General features: G+C 50.4%; 1 protein-coding gene and 1 long non-coding RNA gene across 4 annotated transcripts; both read left to right on the top strand.

The window, feature by feature from the left end:
• The first annotated feature begins 6 nt into the window (after positions 1-6).
• Positions 7-3,168, top strand: LOC103617094. Its single transcript, XM_017736428.1, is given in 2 exon segments — positions 7-1,744; positions 1,746-3,168. Coding segments are annotated over 2 exon segments (2,460 nt in total). The 5' UTR covers positions 7-67; the 3' UTR covers positions 2,529-3,168.
• An 8,519-nt stretch (positions 3,169-11,687) lies between these two features.
• Positions 11,688-12,993, top strand: LOC108447186. 3 transcript variants are annotated; one of them, XR_001862596.1, is made up of 7 exons: positions 11,688-11,737; positions 11,832-11,885; positions 11,979-12,022; positions 12,104-12,143; positions 12,226-12,266; positions 12,376-12,414; positions 12,628-12,993. It is a non-coding gene; the product is annotated as an uncharacterized LOC108447186 (long non-coding RNA). The 3 variants fall into 3 exon arrangements; XR_001862597.1 differs by having other exon boundaries at positions 12,603-12,993; XR_001862595.1 differs by having other exon boundaries at positions 12,376-12,993.
• The last annotated feature ends 6 nt before the right edge of the window (positions 12,994-12,999 follow it).

Raw genomic sequence — 12,999 nt, 5'->3', positions numbered from 1 at the left:
CCTGCCCTGCACCGGCTGCCTCCATTCCAGCCCTACTGAACCCCTTCTGTGTGTCCTCTTGCAGACCATGGCTTTATTGTCATTGCTCTTCGTGCTCGTGCAAAGCCTGATGCAGTACCCCCAGCCAGATGGGGATGGGCTGGATGAGGCCACGCACCGGCAAATGCAGGAGCGTGAAGAGCTGCTCGACTGCGAGATGGCTCGGCTGCTGCAGGAGCTGGAGCAAGGGCCCCCGGAGCAGCAGGACGAGGGCTGGGGAGCCCTGCTCTTTGGTGCCCTGCAGCAGTGGCCATTCTGGGCTCTTGCTGGACTCCTGCTCCTCTTGGGCCTGTGGTTTAGCTGCAGGAGGAGTCCTGAAGCCAGCAAAACCAACAGCAGCGGCAAGGACCAGACCTCCTGCAAGACCTTGGGAGAGGAGAAGGAAAAAGAAAAGGAAGAAGACAGTTTGGGTTCCGAGAGAGATGGAGAAAACATTGATGTGACTGTGGAGGCAGATGACAGTGGCAGCGGAAATGAAGGAGAAGGCAGTCCTGTGGCTGCAAATGAAGGAGATGACAATGATGCCAATGAACGAGATGAAGATGTGAAGTTGAAGAAAGACAGTGATGTTAAAAGTGATGATGGCCATGATGCAAGGAAAGATGAAGGCTGGAGTGATGGGAATATGCCAGGAGACAATACTGCTGAAGGAAATGAAGAAGAACCTGGCAATGTTACTGGAGGTGTGGAAGACCTAGATGAAGCAAATGAAGGAGAAAACAAGGATGTGAAGGTGGAGCCAGACAAGGATGCTGGAAAGGAAGAAGAAGGAGATGGAAATGAAGAAAAAACCGATGATGCGTATATGAAGGCAGGCAACAATGACGTACGTGAAGGTGAAGATGGAAAGGAAGAAAAAGCGGATGTGAAAGTGCAGGAAAGCAGTGATGCCAGTGAACAAAGAAGCAGTGATTGGACAGGACAGGAAGACAGCCGTGATGGTGGGAATGCAGTAGACCATTGTGGTTTTGCTGCAACTGAGGAAGAAAAGAAGGACATTGGAAATGAAGAAAGCAATCTTGGAGACAAAGATGAGAAAGCCAGTGCTGCCGATATGAAGGGAGAAAAGAATGAAAATGGAAATGAAGAGGAACATGGCAATGTTGCTTCAACTGAAGAAGGTGTTGATAAGATAAATGAAGGAGAAAGCAGCAATATGAAGGTGAAGGAAGACAGTCATTCCAGTGAACACAGAGCTGATTGGAATGGGAAGGATCAGGAAAACAGGGATGCGAATGTGAAAGGCGAGAAGAATGAAGATGGAAAAGAAGAAGAAGGTGGAAATGTGGCTGCCAGTGAAAAAGAAGGCGGTGCTGGCAAGGACAAAGGCAGCAGTGGTGGAATTGAAGAGGAAGAAGACGCCTGTGACTTTGGGAATAAGCGAGGGATCCTTTTAGTGGATCGCATACAGTGTCCTGTCGAGGACGTGGAGAGAGGTCGCTCAGTGGCAGCTGAGCTGATGGAGAGCTTCACACGTGTCTTTATTGACAGCGTGAGCAATAGTTTCTACCCGGTGCCTCAAGAAGCCATCGGGGTGGGCAGTGCCTTTGAGGGTTGGAGTCCCCGTGAGCAGGACGTGGTGTACCGCGTGCTGGTCCCACTGAATCCCCCGCCGGGACACGCCTTCCACCTGGAGCTGAACAGTGCAGGGCAGATGGCAGCAAGGACCTTCTGCGTCCGTGTGGAGCTGGTGTGCACGTGCGAGAGGGAAGCAGAAGCCCATCCTGCTAGAGACACTCTGCACCGGCTCCTACCTGGACGTGGAGAAACCCTCCCACTGGTTCTACCAGCTGGTGAGATGCTCGTGGCTGCATTTGCCTCAGTCATACTCATGGCACTTGGTGTTTCAGCCCTGCAGCCGGTCCTGCCAATTCCGGCTGAGCAAAGGCAAGAAGAGCCTGATGGTGGAGATGCTGTTTGGGGTGCGCCACGGGGACTCCGACATCTTTGTGGTCAGCCAGCCCACAGAGGCCCAGAAAGGCGGCTCCAGCATCTTTGTGAGCAGCCAGCCCGCTGAGGCCGACTCCATCGCAAGCACAGCGTGGCCTGAGACGTACGCTGTGGCAGAGGCAAAATTCTTCCAGCACATCGCCAGGCAGGTGCCGTGTGAGAGCTTGCACCTGAAATGCCTGCAGCTCTTCACCTGCATCCTGAGGGGCACAGGTTTTTCCAGCTCGACCTGGAAGACTGTGGTCATGCACGTGCTGACCACCGTACCGCTGTCCCAGTGGCGCAGGAGGGAATTTGCGCGGCGGCTGTGGGACATCATGGCATACCTGCGCCGCTGCCTGCAGTTGAAACACCTGGAGCACTTTGTCCTGGGCAACCAGAGGCTTCCTGCGGAGATCAGCTTGCCGCCGGCAATGCGAACGGTCGAGCCGCTCAACCTCTTTGAGCACCTAGCCCGAGATCCGGCCGCCCACGCAGAGGCGATGCGAGCTTACGGTCAGCTGCGATTCCGCCTCTGGATGCTGCTCTCCAACCACTGAGAGGAATTCCCTGCACAGAGCTGTGCTGGGGGGGGGCCTCACACCCGATGGCAGCCACGTGAGCACTGCATAATTCTTGCTTTTTTCACTGGCTGCTTTCCTGCTCCCATGGATGGAAGATGCTGCGGCACACGGATTCACTGTGCAGACACACATCTCTGCGTGGCCTTGCCCTTCACCTTTCAGTCATGATGGTGCTGTTGCAATGTTCCTACATCTACGAGGCAGAAACTGGCTCTACCTGCACATCCTTACAGAAGACTATGAACTGAGGAGAGGTTGCTTGGCATACCTCCAAGTCCAAAAAACGAGCCTGTTAGGGACTTAATGTAATTCTTCAGTAAGCTGTACTTACTGTAGTTTTTTAAGGATGTAGTTTTTCTTAGTATATGAAAGTACAACAGATAGTTTTAATTCACTCTACCATGGAAGAATAGGTAGTCCCAGTTTTCATAATGGGAACTGGATATATTATCCACACTTCAAGAGGCCCTTTAGTATTGTCAGTGTATAAACTATTTTGCAAAGTTACCCTTAGTTTAGGCAATTAACCTACACTGCTGTAGTTGCTTGGCTGCTTTTCAGTAATATCCAGATATCTATGTTAGGAAAAACAATAAAAGGAGAGAAGTTTCTCAAATTGCCTGAAAAGTGTCCTTCTTTATATTTAATCCAATGGTTCTTAGAGAACGTCCATCCATTGCAGCTACCTGAAAAAATGACAAAGTGACTCAAGCGGTGATTGGGTCCAGCAGTCACATCTCGGTATTGCACTTCTGCAACTCACTAGAGCAGGGCTATTAATTTTGTCTCATGAATGCAACCAGAAGTCATGATGGTTGAAACAGCTAAAATATTAATTAATCCTCCCAGTGCTGCTTCAAACCTGCCCCTCCTCATTCAGAGCATGGGAAAGAAAGCTGCTGTGGCCCACGTCAGAGAGGGAAGGCCTCTGAGGGGACAGGAACAAGCAGCTCCGTGTGAGGAGAGCAGGCAGGAACCTCCCAGAGGAGGATCGCTGCCAACAGCAGAACTCGCTGTTCCACTGAGAGGGAACTGTGCTCGCTGGGGGCCCTGCCTTTTGCTTCCTCTGCTGGGCAGGCACTGCTCCCACCACAGCCCCTTTGGCCCAGCTTGTGGAAGGAGGAGAACACCCTCCCTGCTCCCTTCTCCCCAAACACACCCACCCACTTTGTTCCCCTCTCCTCTGCCCCCAGCTGCAGAGACCTGCCCTTTCCCTTGCTCCAGCTCCAGTGCTCATCAGCCCCTTCCACAAGGACATGTGCTCTCAGTGGTAGGACTTGATCTCTGTGTGCCATTGAGCCTTACGGCCTGACCGCACAGCTTGTGTTGCCTCTGGAGCGATGCTTGGAGTCGGGGAGAAGCTTCTTGCTGCACAATGCACCCAGGGCTAGATTGGCCAGGGCCAAAACTATTGCAGGTGGTTAAACTGTGGGTGTGGCTGTGAGTTTTGGTGCAAGTGTGCTGTGTGTCTGAGGAGCATGCTGGGAGAGGGAAAGGGCAGAACCTACAGCTTTCCAGTGTTGCCACTGAAACACTGTTGTGTAGCTCAGGTGCTGGTTTTAACTGGTCAGTAGTATGCAACCCCACTAGGATGGAAATTGAAAAGAGCGCTCCATAAGAGCAAGCATAGCCAAATGATCTGGATGTCTTTCTGGCACTGAGCTGTTCTTTCAGGCCTTGAAAACAGGGACAGCTCTGATAAAGTAACTGAGCACCTGGTTGGTATTAACTCTCCTTTGCACTGTCAATTCACCTTCTTTGGGAATACCTCACCCTGCTCTGTGTCTCTCCTAAGCCTGTTAGTATCGATGTGAATGTGCTTTTCACACCCATGCCATCTGGCACTGGTATTACACCAGAGTTCTTCCTGCCACTGCAGTTCAAGGTCTTTCAATTTTTGCATGAAAGTCTTGTCTCCTGTGTTATGGACACTGCACTCCTTAGGAAGCTGACAAATACATTTGAACATAGTGGGAAAAATGTTGAAGTGGAAGCATTGCGAAGATGTGTGGCCAATTTCACAACATCTTTCCTGTGGAACTGCTGCAGGCTGAATGGAGCAAGTCCTGCTGTCAGATGTGCATTCGGAGAAAGCAGATTTGAATAAAATGAGTCACAGCCAGAGAACTGTCAGCGCTTATCAATAGTGTCAGATACGAGTTTCTGTAGCCAATTGTCCTTTGGATTTACTGAAGAAAATCCCTTACTGGTTTAAATCCTGGACACTGAAATCCACAAGAAAATTCCCATTTGCTCCGAAGCGAAGTCCCTTTCCCTTTCTTCCTGCTTCCTTCATCAGTGAAGCACAAACTGAATTAGAATTTAAAACTGTGTTGTTCTCTGTACAGCCCCTACCAGAGAGGATGAGCAGAAGTATCAGGACAACCTGGTGGTGTCTTCTCTGGCCTTAGACATCTGGGCTGTAAGATGTAGCGAAGTCATTTATCTTGCCTCAGCATTGCCGTGTTCATGTCCAGAGAATGGCCTGTTGTCAGAAGCCTTTCTGAAGACGCAGTTACTTGAAAATTGCAGGTGCAGGTGCTTGCAACTACTCTAACCTTTTGTGCATCCTTCTGACGGAAGCATAGTCTGAAATGAAGAAGTGGCAGTCTTTTGAAGGCAAGTGCAATTAGAAGGAGGGTAATTTGTTTGGAAGGGTGGGGATAGCACTGCCTATAATTTCACAAAGCATACTTTGAGAAAGGAAGAGCTGTGTGCCTTAAGGTGCTAATCATGATCAGCATGTTCCATTCTGAACACCTGGACATGCTTGCAAAATACAGGACATGTCTCCGTCCAGGCTGGAAAGAAGGAGCCCACTGCTGCAGGGTGGAGTGGGTTCCTTTGTGCAAGTCAGCACAAGTCCCAAAGCCTTGAGGTGGATTGGAAGGTAGAGAGCTTCTAGACACAAGCTATTGCTGGAGTGTTTGGTTGGTGTTGCCTGTTCCTCAGAGTGTGGACTAATCTCCAGTCTTCATTCCCCGTGTCTGTTTCCTTCCTAAGGAAGATTCACACCTTTCTGATTGCAGGTCATGTGCTTATGCAGCTAAAGGTAGCTGGGAGGCTGCTGAGCTGAGCTGACCTGAGCTGAGCTGAGCTGGTAGGCTAAGTGGAGCAGTAAAAGTCATTCACAGTCAGTGAGTTGACCTCAGGTCCTTCAAATAATGCAGTCCCAGAAGATTTTGCCAGTATTTCCACTGGAAGCCTACCATGGGTCTCTTGCTTTTTCTGTATTTGACTGGCTGGTAGATTGGGAGGGACAAGGGGGTGTGAAATGCTTGACCAGGACATGAATGAAATGACTTTTTTCTTTAGTTGGTCCTAGGCATCTCAACCTGAAGTTCTAAGGAGAGAGAGTGGGAGTAGCAGAGTTTGTTTAAAGCTGCCTTTTCTCCAGGGTCAGCAAATTAATAGGCTCTTTACCACTCTGCGTCTGGTAGTGTGGGCTTTCTGAATAGCTTTAGCTACAGGTGAGTTTATGAAACACCTTCCTTAGAGTAGGGCGGAGGTTTTCTCTTATCTGCTTGATTCTCAGGTGACTGGAGGTCAGAAGAAATTTTCCCTCTTATTCTGCATCTTAGTTACTCATGTGGATTAGGAGAGCACTGTGAAGGGACTGGAAGGTAGTGATCAGTAGAGATCTAAAAAGAGGAGGATGAGATGCGCTGCTGAAACAGAGTAGCCTGTGAAATTCCTGACTCTCTCCTCTTTCTTTGTGATGATGCCTGTGAATGATTGATCAGTGGCTGCTGTGATCCTGTCTTCCTCTTCTTCCCTCCCTGCTGGGTAGCACTTGGGACATGGAGCTGTTCAATGGCGACCTCATCTAGATGGCAGAAATTATAAGGCATTGATTGTTATTATATAGGATGGTTCAGAAAACTGTTTTCTGAGTGCACCCAGCTCTTGTGTCATGGCTGGAGAAGAGAAGGGTGATTAATCAGACATTCTGTGTTTTGTCAGCCCTCAGCTGATAAAGAGTATTTCAGAGATCACCCAAGAGGAATTTGAGTAGCCCAAGGGAGCAAAAAGGGAGCTCCTGCTGTGCTGTGATCGGCATCAGAGCAACCCTTCCCAATAAACAGCAGCATCGTATCCAGTAGCAAGGATCTCCAGTCAGAAAAAAGCAATGGAGGAGGTTTGTATTGAGGATGGTGTCTAAATGCAGACACGTCTACATCCCTATACAAAATAGAGTTCCTCTCGGAACGGCAAGAGAGAAGCCAGTTGCTGCAAGTGTCAGGAGGAGCACATCTTTATGTGGTGTTGACGGAGAGCACATTAGAGTGGAGCGAGCTAAGCTTCAGGAGTTCTGTGGTTTTAGGACTTCTCTTTTTCCTTTTCCAAACTTGTATTTCTTGTTACAGTGGCTTGTCCATTTTTCAGCTGGGCTATCGATCAGCCACATCTAGCATAAGAAGTAGTTTGGATGGGCCTGAGTATTTTTATCCTGCTTTGCAAAGCATAAGTTGGTTATGTGTGATCGTTTGTCAGTCAATAAACAGATCTTTGAAAGTGCTCCTAATTCTTTCCCTGCTCCACATTGCATCTCTACCACCTGATGTTCCTACCAGAATCAGTGATGGGGTGAATGAGAAAAAGAGTTATTTTGCTGATATAATTTGATTTAAGGTACTTTCCTGTGGATTTGAACTCTTGTAGTAAAGCTTATAAATCCTTTAGATTAGAACAGAAAACCATGGAAAACCAGTCTGGCTTGAGGGTTTTTTCCCAGACTCGAACTGGCATCAGCAAAGTGGATGGTCAGCTGAAAACTTTGAGTCAAATCCCTGTAAAGTGATGTGTCAAATCACGGCAGAGGATTCGCGTGGAGTTTGGGAAGAGTTTGGTTGCGCTCCGAGATGTGACAGTTTCCAAGGTGTGAGCTCATGTAAACAAGGAAGCAGATGGGGCTTCTAAACTCTGAACTAAAAGTACTTTGGTGAAGGTTTTGTACCGCGGAGTAACCGGTGATGGGAAATGAGTGTCAGGGCTGTTAGAAGGTGGAAGAGCCATCTTTCCCTTGGGGAAAACCGAAGGCAAAGGGGTGGCCTTGTTTGTTCTGGCTTTGGAAGTGACCTTCCCAAGACTTCTGAAGAAAGGGGACGGGTTTTCCCCCATTTTCTAGAATTCTGTCTCATTAAGAAGAGTTGTCTGAACCCAGCGCCCTGTCGGTTCCCTGGGGGAGAGGTGGGCAGGACTGAAATACACTGTTCTATTCAGCCCCTAATCAGTGCGTTTGCCTTTGGTTTTGTTTAAAGCCAAGGGGGAGCTGCTCTCTCCAGTGAAACAAAGCTCCTTCCTCAGCTAAAATGTTTTCCAGCAGCGCTGGGAGGTCGGGCTGCTCTTCCCTGGCCCTGTGTTTCCAACAGGTGAGGTTTGTGTGTGCCCTTCCCTTAGGGCAGATTCCTCCTGTAGGCAGCTTCTGTCTGTGCAAGCTGGCGTGACTTTGGGATGGATGGAGAGATCCTCAAGGGAGTCCAGAGGAGGCCAGGAAGGGCCAGGAAGTGCTCCAAGAGCTAGAGCATTACACAGACGGGCTGGGAGGGCTGGGAATGTTCAGCCTGGAGAAGAGAAGGCTCTGGAGAGCCCTTAGAGCCCTTTGCAGTGCCTAAAGGTGCCCCAAGAGAGCTGGAGAGGGACTTGAAGAGCCTGGAGTGAAAGGACAAGGAGGAATGGCTTCCCGCTGCCAGAGGGTAGGTTTAGATGGGATATTGGGAAGAAATCCTTCCCTGTGAAGGTGCTGAGGCCCTGGCACAGGTTGCCCAGAGAAGCTGTGGCTGCCCCTGGATCCCTGGCAGTGTCCAAGGCCAGGCTGGACAGAGCTTGAAGCAACCTGGGATAGTGAAAGGTGTCTCTGGCCATGGCAGGGGGTTGGAACAGGATAACCTTTAAGGTCCCTTCCCACTCAATCCCTTTTGTGATTCCATGATTCCAGCGTCTCTACACACATGGAGAGCCAAAGCGCAGTGCAGCATCTTTGGCACCTGATCCTTAAGGTCACTTTGCTGGGCTGATGTTGGGAAACCAGACCTATGGATGGACTGATGAAGTCAGTCAATATTTTTGCCTCCTGCGGTGGAAAACACCTGCGATTCCTTTCCTTGCAGAGCTGCTGGGGGTTAAACAGCAGACAGTGCTTATGGGAATAACCCCTCAGCTGATCTTTGTCTTCCCTTGGTGGTTATTTACAGTGGCAGGGAGTTGTCTCCAGGATGCCCAAACGTCCCAGTGTCACTGTACGTGTCCGTGTGCATTCATGAGGTTCCGAGGTGGGAGCCAAAGCTCCGGGCGTGCGGATCCATTACCTATTTCCATGTGGAGTGATGTTCTGTTTGAAGGCATCCCCGACCTGTGTCTGCTCAGCCGTCTGGCCACGCTTGAGTGAGGAGAGCTGGAAAGGCAGACATGGAGTCAGTGTTACCAGGAAAGGGGAAAGCTGGTCGGAGAAAAGGAGAGGGATAGTGGTAGATGAGTCATGGTCTGGCAGATTTTGGTCAAGGTGTTCTCCAGGGAAGCCTGTGTCCCTGGAGCTCAGTTACGCTGTAGGGTGCTGTTGCCTTGGATTGGGAGAGGCTCATTATTGCTGCCCTTTTCCAGCCTCATTTGCTTTCTGTATTTAACTGGGGCAACCAGATCCAACTGAGTTTTGAGCCAACTACTTGTTGCACGCCACCACTACCCCTGCAGCTCCATTTCTCCGGAAAAGGGGGAGGGAGAGTGAAGAGACAGGGACACAGGACTAACCTCCTCTTGCAAGTGTCCAATGTCTATTTCCCAGGGAGCTCCACGGAAGATTTCTGTGGGCGTTTCCCAGCCGTTGTGGAATTTGGGGATGTAGGTGGGGATGTTCGTGTCTCGGGGCCACTCGGCTCTAGGACAGAAAGTGGGAATATGAGGTGACATTCACGAAGAATGTGTCTTTCAGGGCATCCCCTGAAAGAAGAAGCAGGAGCATCAGGGAATCCAAGCATCCCGTCTGCGTGGGGAGCCTGGGGAGATGGCAGCTCTGTCCTTACCTGGATCTGGTCCATGTCTCCCCCAGGGAATCCCAGAGGTTTATCTCTTTGGGTCTCAGGTGTCCTCTCAGGAAATCGGTGGCATCTTTAGAAAGCAGTGGGCTGAGGACAGACCGGGCCAGCTTGGGGCCACCGCAGCTGTTGATGATCTGGGTCACACACAAACCACACAAAGAGGAGAGAACTTGCAGGAAACGGTCAAAATGTCCAACCAGGGACACACAGACGAGCAGGAATAGAAGACAAAGCTGATCCTTGGATCAGCTCAGTCACTGCAAGAAACATCAACCTAAGTCTTTGAAGGAGACTGGACAGTTCAAGGGAACATGAGATTTTTTTGGATTGGAGTCAAAGGAAGAGCTGATCTACAAATGAGCTGTTGTTACAGACAAGTGAAGTGTCAGAAGCTGACACTTCAGAAAATGGAAAGTATCTTGCTATTCCTTTGTGGCTCCTTTTCCAAGTTGGGATTTCTGCTTCCAAGCATTTTCAGTGCAAATACTGAGCCGTATTTGCCTGAAGGTGAGACCAGACAGATTCCCAGTGGGGACTCCAGCTGGCTGCCCCTTTTGTTCACAGTAATGCCTTATTGACCCGGTGGAAGGATTCATATTTGCTGGGGTTCCTGTATTTACTTCAAGCTTCAAACTGGATCAGAGGCCAGGAACAACCGGCATCGCTTCTGGAAGTTCCTGAGAAAGCTGTGGCCAGGTGTGAGCAGTTTTCCAACCCTGTTTCACAATCTATCTACTTGTAAGTGTGAACTAGAAATAAAAGGAGTTCCCAGTGAGACCTGGGAATAAGATTTACCAGTTCCAGCGGCCCGAAGAGGAAATGCACCAACTCCGAAGCACGGGGGTTTTGGATGTGCTTCCTTAGTTTGGCCTGAAAAGAGAACGTAAACACAGTTTAACCCTAACCTGAGTGTGCCTTCTCTTTTCTGTCACATGGGGCCAGTGTTGTGGACTGATGAGAAGAGTAAGGGATGGAGGAGTAGGAATCATTCATTTTTATTTTGTGTCCATTTCTATTTCCCAATGAATTTCAGGAGCGGGGGGAATACCCTCTCTGTTAAATCAGTGACTTTAAAGCTAATTTGAACAGACACAGAAGACCTTGGCTTATTTTGAAAGTCCTAGTGAGGAAGGGCCAGGATTATTGGTGCTTCTGCCTCTTGCAGGGTTGAGAATCCCACTAGTTCCATGGATGAAAACAACAGGATAGGTGTTTTGAGGGTCCCCTGGCAAACTGCTGACAAGGGAAAGTCTCCACCAAGGTCTTGCCTGTGGCACCCGGAGCTGCCCTGGCCACTGAAAGGCTCCAAATCCAGTGGTATTTGAGGTGAGCTGTGGCAGAATGGAGGAGCAAACACTTGGGATTGATTTACTGCAAGAACTGGGTTTCAGTAACAGCAATCAGCTGAGCTGTGGTGAGAAACCTCTCCAGTTTGTGCTCCCATTCAGCTCCTTCTCCTGTCCTGGACTCCTGGCACTGTTGCCATGGGAGACAGGCTCCCTGCTCCTACCGAAATGCAAAGCATTTGAAATGCCGGAGATGAAACATTAATGTGGAGTGGGAAGTGGGAAACAACTGCTGGCAGCAGGGTGACCCAATCAACGGGCACTTCCCAGGGACTCGGCAGCCCCATGGTGAGGAACGTGGCAGGACCCCAGCACAGTGTCCCAGCTCTGCTGTGTGCTCCACCCTGGGCTCTTGCCAGGAGATCAGCTGCTCCCTCTGATCCTGAGCAGGCACAAATTAGCCATATTTGCTTCTCAAAGAAAAGGCTGGAGCTTGGTATCCTGCTTTAAGGTTGTTTACAGTCTCTTGGTTTTCCTTATTAATAACTGCCCAGGAAGGAGCTTGTAGGATGTGTTCGCTGGACAAGTTTGGTCACAACTGACAGAATTCCTGCTACAGTGGTGAGGCAGGGACTGAGCCTGGTTCATTGTCCCCAGAGCTCGGGTAGTACAGGACAGTCAGGCCAGTAAAGCCCCTGCTCAGGGCTGGGAACGAGATCCTGGCCAGCTTTCCTTCTCTGCCCCTCTCTGCAGTCCTGCTGGGCTATGTCATGCTACTATGTTACAGCATTGTTCCATGTCTTTTTTTTTTTTTTTTTTTAAGGAAGTAATGTCGGATATTGGCAGTCAAGGGCGATGGAGCGAGGTGAGCTGTGACCGGTGGACAGAATGAGTTGTTACGGCCTCGGTCTCAATTTTTGGTGCAGCTCTAAGCATCCGTTGTTGTTTGTGTGTTTTAGGTGGTCCACTTGCAGGATGTCCTGGCCCTGGATGCTGGAGGGTGCAAGCCTAAGGTATAGGTGTGGTGTACTTCAGTCGGAGCAGGGAGGCTGTGGTTTCACGGTCTCTCAGCATGTTTCGTGTGGTTTTGCTTTGCTTCTCTGCAGGTGCTGCTGCCGCCCTGGGCGTGCCAAGGGACAGAGGCGAGCAGGTGAGTTGGCATTTAGGTGGGGTGGCTGATAGGCCAGCGGTCTATGGCAGCGTGCTGAGCGTGTCCCTTTTCATTGTGCAGGTTTGTCCTGGCCACCTCCAGAGTCAGATCAAGATTTGAGGTGAGCCGGGGCAGTGGTGTGGAGTAGCCCGGGGATGCTCTTCTTGAGGGCAGCAGTGACGTTTTCTGTTTTGTTGTCTTAGGTACCGTGAGCAGGTGTGGAGCTGAAGCTTGGAGAGAGCAGGTAAGCGATGAGCCTCGGCAGTTTCGAGGGAGGGGGCCTTGCGGAAGGGGTCTCTTTTGGCGTGTGTTGTCAGAGGCTGAATTTTCTCGTTGTTCTCCATCTTTCGCAGCTGCCAAAGCGGACCGTGGGGAACGTGTTGACATCTGAGGTGCTGATGCATTTTTTCTGTCAAGGATGGATTTTGTCCATTTGTCTTCAGAAAGCTAAGTGTTGGGAGCAGTGGTTGGGAGAAGGGAAAGGCCTTTGGAGTTCCAGGAGGCAATTGGAAGTTAGCTTAGAGGAGAGGGCTGTTGTGGGAGGGTCCCTTGGAAGTAAAGGGAGAGGGTTTCTCCTCAGCATCACCCGAGCCTTTGCTGGGCAGGGCAGTTCCCACCCATCTCTGTCATCGGCCTTTGAGTCTCGACATCATCGTGGATCTTTTTGCCCGAGGAGCTCGCCTTCGGATCTGGCACGATCGCCACGGTCTCCATTTTACCTACTCGCTGGCGTAGCCGCCTGCGGGCATCTTGGCCACTTGCTGGATGGTCAAAGGTAAGGGATCAAAGGTCGGGTTGTCAAGGAATGGGTCAAGGGGTTAAAGGTCAGGGAGTAAAAGGTCAAGGCTCGGGCTCAGGATTAGAGGTTCCAGCATGATTTTCCACGGTGGTTCCCAGTGTGGGGACACGGGGTGTGGGGTCAGTGGCGCCGGGGGCGGGCAGGAGCCCCGTGGGCAGTGGCCGGCAGCGGCGGGGAC

Source organism: Corvus brachyrhynchos, unplaced genomic scaffold (genome assembly GCF_000691975.1).
Source record: "Corvus brachyrhynchos isolate BGI_N302 unplaced genomic scaffold, ASM69197v1 scaffold1096, whole genome shotgun sequence".
NCBI lineage: Eukaryota > Metazoa > Chordata > Aves > Passeriformes > Corvidae > Corvus > Corvus brachyrhynchos.
The sequence above is the reverse complement of the archived record's forward strand: the minus strand, read 5'-3'. Positions and strand labels throughout refer to the sequence as shown.